Source organism: Macrobrachium nipponense, chromosome 4 (genome assembly GCF_015104395.2).
Source record: "Macrobrachium nipponense isolate FS-2020 chromosome 4, ASM1510439v2, whole genome shotgun sequence".
NCBI lineage: Eukaryota > Metazoa > Arthropoda > Malacostraca > Decapoda > Palaemonidae > Macrobrachium > Macrobrachium nipponense.
The window spans coordinates 24,739,981-24,755,459 of NC_061100.1; the positions used below are offsets into that span (position 1 = coordinate 24,739,981).

General features: G+C 35.8%; 1 protein-coding gene across 7 annotated transcripts in view; it reads left to right on the forward strand.

Annotated features, from left to right (window-relative positions):
• LOC135210806 (dentin sialophosphoprotein-like) overlaps positions 1-15,479 on the forward strand; it is an 89,749-nt gene that overhangs the window by 63,261 nt on the left and 11,009 nt on the right. For all 7 annotated transcript variants that reach the window (XM_064243669.1, XM_064243675.1, XM_064243671.1 and 4 more), the window contains 12 exons: positions 425-573; positions 2,092-2,200; positions 3,525-3,718; positions 5,040-5,234; positions 6,827-6,894; positions 9,298-9,527; positions 10,050-10,222; positions 10,356-10,514; positions 11,547-11,753; positions 12,423-12,567; positions 13,593-13,704; positions 13,845-13,999. In XM_064243669.1, coding sequence (XP_064099739.1) covers positions 425-573; positions 2,092-2,200; positions 3,525-3,718; positions 5,040-5,234; positions 6,827-6,894; positions 9,298-9,527; positions 10,050-10,222; positions 10,356-10,514; positions 11,547-11,753; positions 12,423-12,567; positions 13,593-13,704; positions 13,845-13,999 — 1,896 coding nt within the window. The remainder of the gene's footprint in view (positions 1-424; positions 574-2,091; positions 2,201-3,524; positions 3,719-5,039; positions 5,235-6,826; positions 6,895-9,297; positions 9,528-10,049; positions 10,223-10,355; positions 10,515-11,546; positions 11,754-12,422; positions 12,568-13,592; positions 13,705-13,844; positions 14,000-15,479) is intronic.

Sequence of the window (15,479 nt, forward strand, 5' to 3'; positions counted from 1 at the left end):
GGAATGATTATCTTGGGAACTTGAAATGTATAGTAAGTGTTGAGTTGATTTATTATACACTGTTTGAGATTTCACAAGGTTACGAGTTATTTCTTCACTGGTGTATGTGTCTTGAATTCTTATGAAGATAAAAATTTAAACTAGTGAGATCATATTATGTGCGTATTGTTTGGTGTTAACTTTAAGAAAATTTTATAAATTTTCTCCAATTTTTTTCACAAGAAGAGCAAAATGTCAGAATCCAAGACATCTGGTTTTTATCTTAGTGTAATCATTCATTTTATTGTTCATGATTACGCATAGTTTGCTGATGTTAAGTGTGTCAGTCTGTAATAAAATTGTATGGTTTTTTTTTTCATGTTCCTCTTCTGCTTTTCAGTATAATTATGAACATTAGTTTACTCAGTTCTATTTGCAATTACAGGCGGAACCAACGTTGACCAACGTGCTGTGTAAATGTCAAGGTAATGAAAATCCTATCGCTGATGGTATAACTGGAGATGTGTACTGCAAGGCTGTCGACTCATTTGATGGACGCATGATTGGTTGTTGCAATGTTGTGACTGATCATAGGTAAGATTTAATATTTCAATGTTTATTTTAAATTGAAAATTTTAAAATGATAAAACCTGTAAACTTTAGCAAAATGTGAATGTATGCACACCAGGTAGCTTAGTAAAAACTGTCAATTTAAGCAAAATATGAAACTATGCATACCAGATAGCTCAGTGCAAAAAGTAAGAACTTAAGAGAGCATCACCACAATTAATCAAATTCATGATACCAAGTAAGCAGCAACAGCATCACTTGCAAGCACTACACTTCAGTAAAGTACTGTGCTTATGCTTGTGATCATTTACAAATGCACACTACCAGGGTAGCAACATCGTCATTGCTTACAGACATGAAAGCTCTGCATAGGGTTGTGACTGTTTTTGTGTGTCTTAACCATGGCTGATTTTTTATCTTGCCAAAATATAACAGAAATTCTGGAATGATAGATATTTCTTACTTCCTGTTGTCTTCCAACTGCAAGGACATGCAAGTTTGAATTTCAGAGCCCATACTTATCTTCTCGTTGGCTATTGTCAGATATTTACCCTTAAATTAGACTCAAAAGTGATAAGACTGTCTATTAGGAAACATAGTTCCCAGTTCAAGATACCATATAAGAGAATTCGTCATTTTACTCAATAAACAGTTATTTATCTCCCACAGATAGGATGACTACAGCAATAAAATTTATGTACTTTTATCCCCAGAAACAGGTTTTGCTCTTCGAGCAAAGTCCTGTGGTAGAGGGTTAGGAATAGACCCCTGTGTTGTTGATGTCATCAGGGACAGTTACTGTGTTAGTAATGTTTGTATTAGATGCTTTGAATGCATTATGGTGTGATGTTTGGAAAACCACTTTTCAGACATTTTTGTTCTTTACAAGTAACTGGACATTGGTGATAGAAGCAAGAGGTGTGAAGTCATCTGTCAAAAGTGATCAGATGATTGGAAATTAAAGTGCAAAATCCTCCGTAGGTAGTAGTCATCAAAATTCACTTAAAGATTCATAAAAGGTTGGATAAGTATTGCAATCATCAATACAAAAGAAACAAAAGTAGTAGTAGTGGAGTTAAATCATCTGCGAATTGGGCATGCCTGTTTAGCACAATGATACTTAAGGTCTACCCCGCATTGATTCATGTCAACAGTTTTTGTATGATTGGCCATTTCAGTCAGCAGCAGATGACGTTTTGGATAAAAGTCCCTTGGGGAAATTTTGTCAGAATCTTAAGCAATTGACAAACCCTGTGGGCTAGCCCTGTAACCCAGAAGTCTGGTTTAATTATTTTGTTTTATAATTACTGAGAGCAGTAAATGCATTTTAAGATCGTATCTACCACGTGTATATGAAGTATATACAGATATAATAGGATTGTCTGTGGCTTCTGTTTTTACAGTTAGTTTATGAAGTCGTATAATCTCACAATTTTAATTTTTATCTATGTTACTTACTCAGTAATTACTTAGCTAAGAGTTTCTACTTGACGGCAGCTTGAAATTTGAAATTAGAGGTATTATAGCTGTCTTGTCTTTCAGGTATGTTCGTGTCAGCGACAAGATCCCCTTCATGCTTATCTGTGACATTCACAGGCATCGGTTAAGACTTCACAATTGTTGTCCTTGGTGTGGTCTCTTCTGTACTCAGGTAATGAAAGCATCATGCTATATTGCATGGTCAGAAATGGTAATGCAGTCTTCAGATTTTTTCTTGCAACTCTTAACCACATTGAAGTGGCATCCATAATTCAGACCCCATAATGGTGTTACTGAAAAAAAAGCACATTTGAACACTATGATTGCTACCAGTAAAACTAGAAGTATTTAAAGATATATTGAATAGGTAGATATATTAAGAATCATTTGATTTTATGACCATTTCACACACATTTTATAAGGTTGTAAAGCTTTGTCATTGTTTTAGGAAACACTTTATTAACACTATTATCTGCTGATTTAGGTGAAGAGACAGTGTTCAAAGTTTTATGAATGCTTTTCATACAGGACACAAATGTCTGTCAGTTATTCATGCTTTTCATGGTGTCAGTGAAATTGCAATTCATTATTCATTAAAGGCTGGAAAGCCTTTAATGCACTTAAACACTACTGTTATTTTTGTTTGGAATTCCTTTGAATATAACCTTAGGAGGGCTAACTCGTCCAGGGTAGTATTTTAACCTTCCTGATTTCAGCAATAAACAGATTATCTGACACCCCACACGAGTTTGAGGCTACTTTATTGAGTAGCTAATGCTCTTAACCTCTCTCTCTTTTTATTTTCAGTAATAACAATTGTATTTCATCATCCCAAGTATCCATATCACCATAACCCTTGCACCTCTTCCACCAGATCCAACCTATTTGCCTCCTATGGCACTTTGACTCATCATAACATACAAATATTGACTTAATACTGTCATGAATCTTTTTTATCTTATCAAGGTTTTAACTTATGACAGCCTGAATTATTGGTTACTGAGGAATTAGATTTGAGCAGGGTACAAATGTTCAGGAGAAGGTTGTAGAGGAAAGGCTGAGAAAAATAGTTAAAATTAAAAAGTCGGTGTAAGGCAGAGAAATCAGTAACATAGGCAGTCTTTTTATAAAATGATGAAGAAATTTTGCAACATAACTCTTTTTAAAAAAAGCGTCAAGTTTTACCATTTTTGTCCTACATAGAAAATCTTTTACAAGAGTGACCTGTTCCATCCTTGGCATTTGTATTTGTATTATTTTCTATGCTTAGGTGGTGAAATACTGTTCAGTACTATATGTTCTTTGTTTTGGAGAGGAAGATGTGAGGTCATGTTTGATCTTTCTACCTAGAATGGTGAACTAGTGTTTATTCCACCTAGTGGTTTTTGCCCTAAAACTCATACATCCATCCATCCACCTAGTGGCTTATAGTTCTTTATGAAACATCAAAGCTATTTTACGAATTATGAATGTACATTTCTTAAAATCTTCTGCAGGGTGTTTTTAATGAATGCAGATGGGACAAGAATGGTGTACGCCATTATTACCACAAACTCTGCGCTCTCGTTCTGGCAAAATCCACTCTTTGTCCTCATTGTGGAAGTGATCAGCCACCAACAGAAGTTCAGTTAGAATTGAAAATGAACAGGAAGCCTGTTATATATCTAAAGCAGCAACAGGAGAGAAAAGAGTAAGTATTAATTCATGTTTTGAGAATAGTTATGTATTATATTGCATGCTGTTCATGCATTCATGTCGTTAAGATGCAGAGTAAGATTATTTGAAAAGGGAATGAGCATAAGTTTTTTAAGTTCACTTCAGTTTGATACATGAAAAAATAAAGTACTTGCATCTTCTGTTAATCCTGTTTCCTGTATTCATGCAAAAATTATTATAATTCAGATTAGTTATTTTCACAGCATTATTATTATTCAGTAGATGAAACATGTTCATATGGAACAAGCCCACAAGGGCCCGGGCCATTGGCTTGAAATTTGAAGCTTCCAAAGATTATGGTGTTCATTAAGAAGTAGTAAGAGACAGTAGAGATCCCATTTATTAAAAAAAGAAAAAATAAATGGATAAAAATATGTTAAAATGCAAGAAGAACTGTACATTAGGATAGTCGTGCTTTGCATTTTTGTTTGAACTTCTGAAGTTCCAATTGCACAATATCCTGTGGGGAAGCGCCTCAGTGGCGTGGTTGGTATGGTGTTGGCGTCCCACCTCAGTGGTCGCGGGTTTGATTCTCGGCCATTCCATTGAGGAGTGAGAGATGTGTATTTCTGGTGATAGAAGTTCACTCTCGACGTGATTCGGAAGTCACGTAAAGCCGTTGGTCCCGTTGCTGAATAACCACTGGTTCCATGCAACGTAAAAGCACCATACAAACAAACAAACAAACAAACAAACAATATCCTGTGGGAGGCTGTTCCACAACCCAACGGAGTGATAGATAAAGGACCCCTGGAACTGAGAAGTTCGACAGCGAGGGATCAGGGAACTGTGAATGTAAAAGATCTCTGTTGAAATACAACTTATGAAAAAGTGACAAACAAGCAGACCCATTTTCCCAATTTGTTGATTTCTCAGTTCATTGCAGAAAAACAGATGAAGTCCTGATTATTTTGAAAAGGGGTTTAATTAATAAGATATTTATGTATATGAGATTTAAGAAAAATAAAAATGAAAGATTAGATATGAGCTGTGGGTCATTAACAGGTTTCTTTTTTCTTTTTTAATTACAGTTAAAGCCAGTTAGACAAGTTTTTTTTTCTTTTTTAATTACAGTTAAAGCCAGTTAGACAAACTTATACCTTAACAGGATTGCAAATCTAATGTTATACAAAATAATTGCTAGGCGTGAGGTGTATTACGCTTATATGAATTAAAATTTTTAGATGAACTAGGTCTGGTTTCTTTACTGCAAATTCAGGTTTACTATTTGTATGTTTGTGTATTTTTGGAAATCGGAGAAAATAGAATTTTCCTGTACAATGTAATTTTTACAGAAGTTCTGCAAGAATGACATGGTCAAAGATGGAGGAAGAACCAGCAGCTGATCCTGATAAAATACCTGAGGATGAACCAACTTTCGACCTGAATGGCGTTGTTATTTCAGCCCAAAGACTTCCGTTGGGACTTCACCGCCAGAAGGTTCAGGAAGCTATAAGATCTATTAACTCTGGAAAGTCCTTCAATATAAAGTAAGTTTACTAAAAGAGGAATATATTCTCTATTTTGTTACTTTCTAATACAGGAAGTCTTATTCTAATATGAAATCTTAGTAGAATTGTGGCATTACTAGAGATGTTTACCTTGATGAGGTTTTTAGTTCATGCCTTGTGACCAAGGATTAGGAATCCCAAAGCATAATCCAGGTTCATAATTTTTTTTTTTTAGTGAGAGTTTTGCAGCATGTATTGTTCGTTAGATGTTTTACTTAAAGATTTTTATGAAAGCCTTCTTTTGTTTGTTTATACATTCATTGCAGAAGTGATCACTTAATCCAGGCTTTTAACCTTGTATAAAAATTTATAGATGAATAATTTTTAATATGTTCAAATTTCAAGTTCTTTGGAATCTGCATAATTTTCATGCATTTCATCCATTAATTCAAAACTTGCAAGAATGCCCTTTTTTCTTTCTTCAGTTTTTCCAGTGTGGGGATCCTTTGAAATGAGACTAGAAGCAAGGATAGTTGCATTATAGTATTTTTAGAGATTTATACCCAGTTGTAGAACTTTGGTCCAAATGCCATTTCTTCCTCCATCCCTCACCTTGTAGGCAATGAGCTCTTTTCCTCAAGATTCACAATATACTTGTGGTTGTGTATTGAATGATAAATGTGTATAGGTTCTTATAAAACAAATCTGCTATAGCATGATTTATTTCTTGCTACCCCAACATTCATATGTATTAAAATGGAAAATTACTTGTCCCTTTTACCTGATTTATGACTTAAATGAGATGAACATTAAGACCAGCTGAGGATTATATTAGCGGGTTATAGGTGGATTTAATAGTTGCTTGAATATGTAGAAGTTAAACTTCTAGACGTTCTTACTGGGTGTAAATGAGAGTTTTTAGTCTCTCTTTTGAGTAGCTGTGTGCAGTCAGTAGGTTATATAATTGTGGGGTTAAATGTCTGTCCCAGTTGTGGGCTAGGCTTTCAGACAACTGAATTAAAAATAGTTACGAGTGTCTTAATCTTGGATGGTTTTTTCTCTGGCATGTACTGAAAGAAATGTTAAATAGAGGCATTGTCAGTAATTTGTGGTTTTGTTGAATTGATAATCATTGGATAAGCCTTTTTCTGATCAGCATAATGTAATATGTAATCAACCACATTGTTCATCTTCCAAAGGGAATTAATGGTTTTGTGTTGATTAAGGATATGAGATGTAACCTTTTGATTCATATTATTTAAGATAAATGATCTTTTTTTTAAAGAAAATGCAGATGGAGTAGGACATTTTTGCTGTTTTTAGTTTAAGCAGTGTTTTGCCGTTACGTATTTTCAATTTGGTATAAAATGGCACTTTTATTATCACTAGGTAGTGCATGAAATGAAAACTGGTGTGATTTTTTTATTTGTAATTTGAATGATCTCAAGCAGTAAAACTGTTTTTAATTTTATGTAAGCTTTCATACTTGCAGTTTTCCATTAGTTTGTTTATTAGTGTTTTTGTGGAAAATTTTGTGCTTTTAGTGATAAAATTTTCCGGTGTCAGTGATTGATTTGTATAATTGTATAATGCTTTTCTATAAGTGTGTTATATTTGGTACTTTTTTTCAGGCCCTCTGGAAAAGGTATATATTGGGCATGTAAACAAAATGACTTGGAGAAGTTATTATATGTTTTAGGTGAGTGTTTACAAAATGTTCTGTATTGTATTTTAGGGAAAATGTTTAATTTTGCTTGTTCTTATAAAATTATCTTTTCTAATTGTTTATAAAAGAAACTGAACATAATTTTTTGGTGAATGTAGCTGTTGAGTTGAGAAAACAGCGCTGTAGTGTTGGCTATTAGTATGACAGTGTATGAACTTCAGCTCAGTGATCATGTTAAAGTATCTTGTAATATTGATTGTCATTTTATTGAATTCCATAATCTAATGCTGTTGTACAGAAATTTTTATTGCATTTTCCTATCATAGCACAGTCTACATTTTGTTTTGAACTGTTCTGTTGCAAATTGCTATTTTTAAATTATTTTTCATACAAGCCCCTTGCTTGTTATGCCTGTTTTGTTACAAAATATCCCAGACAAAAATTTATTAAGGGTGATAAAAAAAATATTGCAGGGTGATTGACAGAGCATACCGTAGGCTTGATAAGGCTTCATAATATCAAAGAGAGATCCCAATTGGAAGTTTCGTAGTCTTTTGGGGATTTTTTTTTTTCAAGATGTTGGCCCAGTTGCCTAAACTCTGCCAAATAAGAGTGACATGCGACTTGCTTAAAAAATGTGATAATGCAGACCTACAGCTCCTCTTGATGCCAAAAGAAACATGCAAGATAATTATGGAAGCATTAAGTGCATAAATTCCTTTTCCACCGGCTGAAGAAAGCGTTTAAAATAGCATGATATAGATGGAATTTAGACCATCAACTCTGCTTAGAAATTGCTCTGGGAATTTCCTCTGAGAAGATTTTGTTGGAATCTTCGAAAGTGAGGTTGGCCCAGCATTGTCTTCTGACTGGAAAATTTCCTAGCCAGTCCTATTAACAGGAAAAGTAGATTAGTTTACCATTCTTGATTCAGCTAGTGAAAATTATATTGAGATTTTTGGACAATGTATAATCTTGTCCAGGACTATTCTGAATGTATAATCTTGTCCAGGACTATTCTGAATGGGAAACAGGAATCTCTTACATCTCCAGGTTTCCTCATATGGTCATTGAAGCATCTGTCTTCCAGGTAGTCAGTTATGATAGTGGAAACTAACAGAATAGGAATATGTTGTTTGGACTCATTATGTGCATCCCAAAATTGCCAAGATATCTTGATGTGCTGACCACTATGGAAGAAGAATCTGGTTTTTACTGGTTAAGCAATCCATGATGATGTACCTCTTATGTGCATACATCACCACAGTTTTTGCACCATTTTCCTTCACACATGCAAAGATCTTTATAGCTAGTTAGCTCAGGCTTTCGGCTTTTGTGGATCCTTGATTTCTTATTTAGGCCACTTGTCAAATTATTAGATATAACCTTACCATTTTGCCTCATGTTAAAAAGTTGCCTTCATTTTCACTTATACACTCTTCACTCACACTGAGCACACTCGGAGAAAGAAAAGGTAATAAGAAATGAAAAATGAAGTGGATAAAAAACGGGCAAACTGAAAAACCAGCTTTAAATCAGATAGACAGTAACACGTCTTATCTTAAAGGCGGTAGGCAAATAACTGGTGGGTCACAGGTAGCCGTGGGCATTCTGGGTATACATGCCCTGTGACCTGGTATAGATGCCAATAATCCCTGGATCTCACAAGTGTAATTTTCGCTAGTAAATCCTAATGTTAAGACCTCAGGTTTGTTAGTTATGAAAAATACAAATTAGTTACAAAATTGGTATTTTTATATGGTACCTTTGTGCTTGCATCATCCAATATCCTGTTACCTGGAACCTCTACAGGTAAGCTCCCCATCATTTATGTAGGTGCACCCAAGAGCACTTTTGGAAAGGAGAACCTGACAGGAGAACTAAATGGATGTCTGTTAGCTCTGCAGTTACCCAGGATCTGTTCAGCTGAAAATGATTTACCTGAAGTTCCAGTTCCTAACACAGCTAAGGAACAAATATGATTTTGAGGAAAGACAAAGAAAGTATTAAGCAGATTGACAGCTAGGACCTGTAAATCTACCAAGATGCAAGTGTTTGCAATTCTTTTTCCCTCAGAAAAATTTTGTCTGGGACATTTTTTAGCAATTAGACTGGACACTGTAAGGAAGGGGTTTGTTGTGAAATGAAGATTTACCCAAACCAACAAGGATAGATCTAAATTTTCAGTTTGCCAGTGGCTTTTCAAGCTAACAGTATCTATTTACCATTTCAGGATTTCTCTCTCTCTCTCTCTCTCTCTCTCTCTCTCTCTCTCTCTCTCTCTCTCTCTCTCTCTCTCTCATATTAACGTAAAAGGAATTAATGTTTGTCAAATGTGAACCTTATTTGGGATTTTATGGTTGATGATTGTAAGAGTGAAGTAAGTAATAATCAGTTGATAGCAGAGTTACTATATTAACTCTCTTTTACTTTCAGTGAATGGTGTCAGTCCAAATATGAAAGTTAAAGAATATGGTAACCAAACTGGGTTGCATGTTGCAGCATCGTACAATTCTCTAGCTGCAGTACATGTTCTCATCCTTGCTGGTGCCACCCTGGATATGGTTGACATGCAGTTGATGTCCCCACTTATGGTTGCCATTACGAAAGGTCACAATGAAGTTGTACAATATTTGGTACAAGCTGGAGCATCACTCATGGCTAAGGTAACTGACAGTTGTTTTGTTCTGTGTTGATTAATTTTTTTTTTTGGTAGTTTAGATTATTGTGTTAAACTGCTTATATGATGCATTGTCATGGCCTCCAGCACCATAGTACACAGTGGACGTATGTGAAATTCAACTATTCATGTTTTTCCAGTTCTTTCATTTTTACAAATCTCCATTCATCTACAGCCCCCAGCTTATAATTCTCATCCAAGTAGGTGTTTGTTTCTCAACTATCCTGGTGCCCAGAGGATCCCAGCTGACATTCTCTTGTCTTTTTGTATGTGGGTTGGTTGATTAGAAATTATGGAAGAGTATTTGAAAGATGTCCATTGCTGTAATCTTTTATATCTGTTAGTAATGTTTGTAATCATGGAAAAAGTGAGGAATTGTGTGTAATCCCAGACAGAGTGAATTGAATATTAAGCGGGCTCCAAGTTAAATAGAAAATGTATACTATATAGTTGGCTATTTCATTAGTATGTAATATAATAATGTTTTACTTTTCATCCTGTTCTGTAGAACCAAGAAGGTATGACCAGCCTTCACTTGGCTGCAAAGTGTGGGAATTTCGTAGCGTGTCAGTATATAGTGGATTCTGGTCGACTGACACGTCACTCTATCAACACCCAAGATGAAGGAGGCTGGACACCTTTAGTTTGGGCTTCAGAGAACAGATATATCAATGTTGTTAAGTAAGCAGTAGGTTTTCTCTCACTTGTGAAATATGCAGTTTGATATTTACATATCCAGAATATTTTTCTTTCTGTATACTACAGTTATGAAATCACTTTACGGCTCTGGATGTAGCTGTTGTTTCAATTCCAGGTATTTGGTGGACCATGGTGGCAATCCCCAGTTATGTGATGTTGAACAGAACACTGCCCTTCACTGGGCTGCATTCTCAGGCTCAACCCAAATTTGCTCTATGTTATTGGATCGAGGTTGCTCACTCAGGTCAATGAATGCACATGGAGACACACCATTGTAAGACACTTAATTTTTCGTTGATTCTTGAATGTGTTGTTAAAGAACTAGTTGTATGCATTTCTTTTTCTCTCAAAAGACTAAAATTTCCTTGTGTACAGTACTCTAATGGTGTGTAGTAAATAGGTTATGATGCATATGTGAGAAAAACACTTATGATGATAAAAAGCTCATTACTAATCACATTTTTGTATAAATGTTGTTAACCATTAACAATTTCGAAAATTCTTTGTTTATACTTGTGTAAATTCACACAGTAGTCAAACTATGTCTTAAAGTTTATTTTATGTAGAAGTGGGTGGCAATTCCTTGTTGATATGCAAACGAACAAAGCAGTGATAGCTCCCATAATTTTTGTTGGCTCATTATTCACCTGTTACTGCTTTCTTGCTTATGGTATTAGCAAGAAGCATGAAGTTTACTCTTAATTAGTCTTTTCAGTGTTACCCATCTTTGAATGGTTGTATTACGGTATTTTGTGGTATTTTTCAACATATCATAATATTGATAAATACTGAAAATTTGCAGCTATTGAATACATAATATGCCAGTACTATTTATTGTTTTATGGCCAGCTGCAGGAGAGCTCAAGTAGCTTTGTGGTCTGGTCAGTTTAATTAATTATGATGGTAACCCTGGCTTCATTTTCCTCTCAGTAAATGGTAGAAAGAACTACCAAAAAGTTGAGGAATAAATGAAATTTGGACAGCTGTTAATATAATTTATCTGTTCCTACAAAGAAACTTACTCAAGGGATTGAGAAATTTCAATATAAACTTGATGGCCTCCAGATGGCTGTTCTGTGTAGTGAAGTTTATTTGATAGAGGGTAGTCTTCTGAAATAATAACAATAGCAATAATAATAGTTTTTCATTTTTTTTATGATATAATTAGGGTGTGCATTTGACAAGCTGTCTTTATTCCAGTATCTTTTCTTGTTTACCTTTTGATTATTGTGGAAGTCCATGTGTGTGTTTATGTGAAGAATACATCAGTGCCTTAATCTAATGCATTGATTTTCTGTATTTTAAGACACATAGCAGCAAGGCAGAATCATACTGATGCTGTCGTGCTCTTCCTATCAAGAGGGGCAAGGCTTGATGTTCTGAACAGCAAGCAACAAACGCCACTGGAGTGTGCGGTACCAGAGTCTGATGTGTATCTTCAACTGAGCCTGAATAGCAACTTGTTGAATGCCATGCAGCAGAACAACTATCGTACTGAGAAAATCTTGAGCAGGTGAGATATTCCCAGCTTTAATTGTAGTACACTATACCAGTTTGTGTGAGTTTAAAAGGCCTCTCATGTACTTAAAAACCATGTTATGTCAGGATTATGTTATTGCTGATTGTGAATATATATACAACTGAAAATGTCTTCTTGTTTATTTATAGAATAAAGGAAGCCATTATCCTTTGGTGTTCAGTTGATAACTATACTTAATTTTTTGTTATTTCACTATTCTTTTTTTTATTTTTTGTGATCCTTTTTTTATATACGAATCATGTTGCCTGTCATACAAAATTATTAAATCAGATTTTCACTCTACAAGGTTAGATGTGCCTTATTTGGAACACTGTAGGTAGAACTAGAGAGTCCATGAAGCATACCTCTGACCCCAGCCTTGTCATGTCACTGCTATTCCACAAGAATTTGTTTCTCTTTTCCTCAGAATCTTACCTCCTGTATCTAAAAAATGTTCATGTTTCTAGTATCCAGCATCTCCACCACCCTCCTGTTTTTCTTACCATGGTTTCAACATTAATTTTACACATGATATCCAATTCATTTTGAAAAGGTTTACAAGGTTTTTGGTGGTTAACAGGAAAATGAAGACAAAAACGTAAAAATACCAAACTGAATACTGTGATGTACTCATTGTTTAATAAGTTTCTTTCCCATTGACAGTGATATTGCAGCCGGGAAGGAAGAGGTTCCAATACCATGTGTAAATGGAATGGATGATGATGAGCTTCCCAAAGATTACCTGTACATTGCAGAAAATTGTGAAGCATCCAATGTCTCCATAGATAGAACCATCACTTCACTTAAGGTAGAAGTTATTGTTGTAAAGCTGTAGTTGATATACCTTTACCTTTCAGATTAAATAAAAACAATTTTTATGACAAAATGTTTTTCTCATAAACGTGTCGCTCGTGTAATCAGTACTTCCAGTCACACAAATCTATCTGTGAAAAGTTACTTTATTGCTTAACACATTCATGAGGGTCTGCGGTGGTTCCCAGCGTGGGATATTTGCCCCACCAATTGGTAATTTGATTTTTAAGGGGGCAATTTGAGAATGTTTAAACAAAGTTAATGGCCTTTTAGGCTTCCTCCATGTGGAATATAAGAATTATAGTAAGTCACCACGTGGGGCCATCAGAATTTTAGAGGAGAGTAGGTGGGGCATGGCCAACAGGATTTTAGAGGAGAGTAGGTGGGGGCAAGTGGCCAAAAAAAAAAACAGGGGGAAATTTTGAGAGGGAGTGTAGGTGGGGCATGGCCAACAGGATTTTAGAGGAGAGTAGGTGGGGCATGGCCAACAGGATTTTAGAGGAGAGTAGGTGGGGCATGGCCAACAGGATTTTAGAGGAGAGTAGGTGGGGCATGGCCAACAGGATTTTATTTTAGAGGGAAGTTAGGTGGGGGCCATGGCCCAACAGGATTTTAGAGGAGAGTATGGTGGGGCAATGGCCGAACAGGGATTTTAGAGGAGAGTAGGTGGGGCATGGCCAACAGGAGTTTAGAGGAGAGTAGTTGGGGCATGGCCAAAAAAAGGTTGGGAACCACTGGTCTAGAGGGTGCATGTGTAGCAGAATACTACCTTCTTCCTCTGTCTGACAGACAAAAGATTAGCAGTATTCGAATCATTGTGGGAGTGTAATGGCCTTTAAAAATCAATATTGTAATTACAGTGCAATGTCACAACCTTTAGAGATTATTTTTATACTTATAGATCATGGTACGTATTCACAGATTCAAAATGTGAAAAAGACAAATCAGTTTACATATAAGTAGTATAATTTTTGTTTGCCTGCACTTCATCCTCTCACTAATAAAAGTCTTCTTTTCCAGTGGTGTGAGTGTGAAGATGGATGTAATGCAGACACATGCAGTTGTGGTCAACTCAATTTCCAGTGTTGGTTTGACCCAGACGGCAGACTTTTATCTACATTTAACTATACTGGTAAGTCAAAAACTTAAAAAAAAAAAATAGAAAAATGAATAAATAAATAATCAACAAAATAGGGGCTCTTAATGTTATTAGAACTTCATCATTCAACTATTTATGATTTTTCGCTACAGTTTTGCTTTTATGTTTTACAGATCCACCTATGATATTTGAGTGCAATCGTGCTTGCCGATGCAACAAGCTGTCTTGTAATAACCGAGTAGTCCAGCATGGGATCTCAGCTCACATGCAACTTTTCAAAACAGACGGGAAAGGATGGGGAGTTCGAGCACTGAAGACTATTCAAAAGGTAGGTTAGCTGTAGCTTTTGTAGAATTATGAATGATTATTGATTGGCAAAGAAAATGACATCCCCATGAATTTTACTCCTTGGCAAGTTTTGTCAAGTAGAGTGCCTGAAATTGGTGATCAATTACAAAACCATAGAAAATTGATGATGGGTTACAAAACCATGAAAGCCAGAGGAAAGCTGTCCTTGGGATATGGTTCCATGACAAGCCACAAGAAAGGGCAGCAAGATTATTTAGGCGACATGAAGGGTACCACTTGAGAACCCAACCCCTCTGTAGGATCTCTCAAAATGCTGTGATGTTTTAAGTGCCCCTTAAAAGTTTATATAAGTCTCTTCAGCCATATGACTAGGAACAGCCACCCTGAATCATATAACCAACATAGCCAGTTCACAGTTACAAAAAAAGGGGAAATTGCTAAAAGTGGATTGGAGGCAGTAAACTGGAACAGCATTCTTCCCTTCATAAAGGTTGAAACTCAAAGCTTTTGCGTCTGATTCATGGGGAAATCTTAAAGTGAGCAGATGTACATCTTCAGGTTCCTGTAAAACCATGAAAGCTGAATCTGTCATAGGTGCTTCTTTTCAGTTGGGAAGTGTCCTGATAAGCAATCAGATGATTGACAAACTTTTGCTGTGGCTAATCTGTCCAGCACTTGCAGCCTTTGTGTAATCTGTCCAGCACTGCTTAGTTTTTGAAAGATGGAAAGTGTAGATACAAGTTGTCCAGTGCATGTTAAAAGACTGGCATACGGCAGCTTTGAAGATGAAGTTGTCAGAAGTTTGTCTCCTAACTGGAAAGTGTCTTGGCAGTAAATCACCAACAGGTGAGACTATTGGTAAACTTCCTGTTTTGACCATGTTAGTGCATCTGGAATCATAGACAAATCTTTGGAACAGTTACTTTTTCATGCTGTTCAGCAACTGATAGTCATCATAAAAATAATCATAAAAATATTGATACAGGATGCTCACTGATATACAGACTGCCATTTATCAGCATGTTGAGAGCTAACATTCATTTTTATATAGTGAACCTTTAGAGAAGAACTTGATTCCCTTGCTGAGAAAATTCCCTGAGGTGACTATAAGAGGTGAGCTTCCTCCTGGAATGAGAGGACTATTAGAGATGCATTAACTTGATGGAAGGAATAGATAAATGATGAAATCTAAATTCTGTTTCCCATGCCTTGCTGGACAAAATTGACTGCCTACACTGGCTAAGGTCTTCCAAAGACATTGCTGTCCAAAATGTAAAGCCCACTCCACCAGTACTTCTAAACCTGTATGGGTGTGAGAGTTTGTAGAAACTCAAATGGGGCTTACTAGCCATGAAGAGAGAACTAAAAAAATCTTGGTTACCCAGGCCAGTATATAAAGAAATCTCTTGAGGCCATGAATTGATTGGAATTGAATTGGAAAGCAGTTTTTTTCTGGTAACATTGAACTGACAGAGGTTTACAATGCCCAACACCTCATT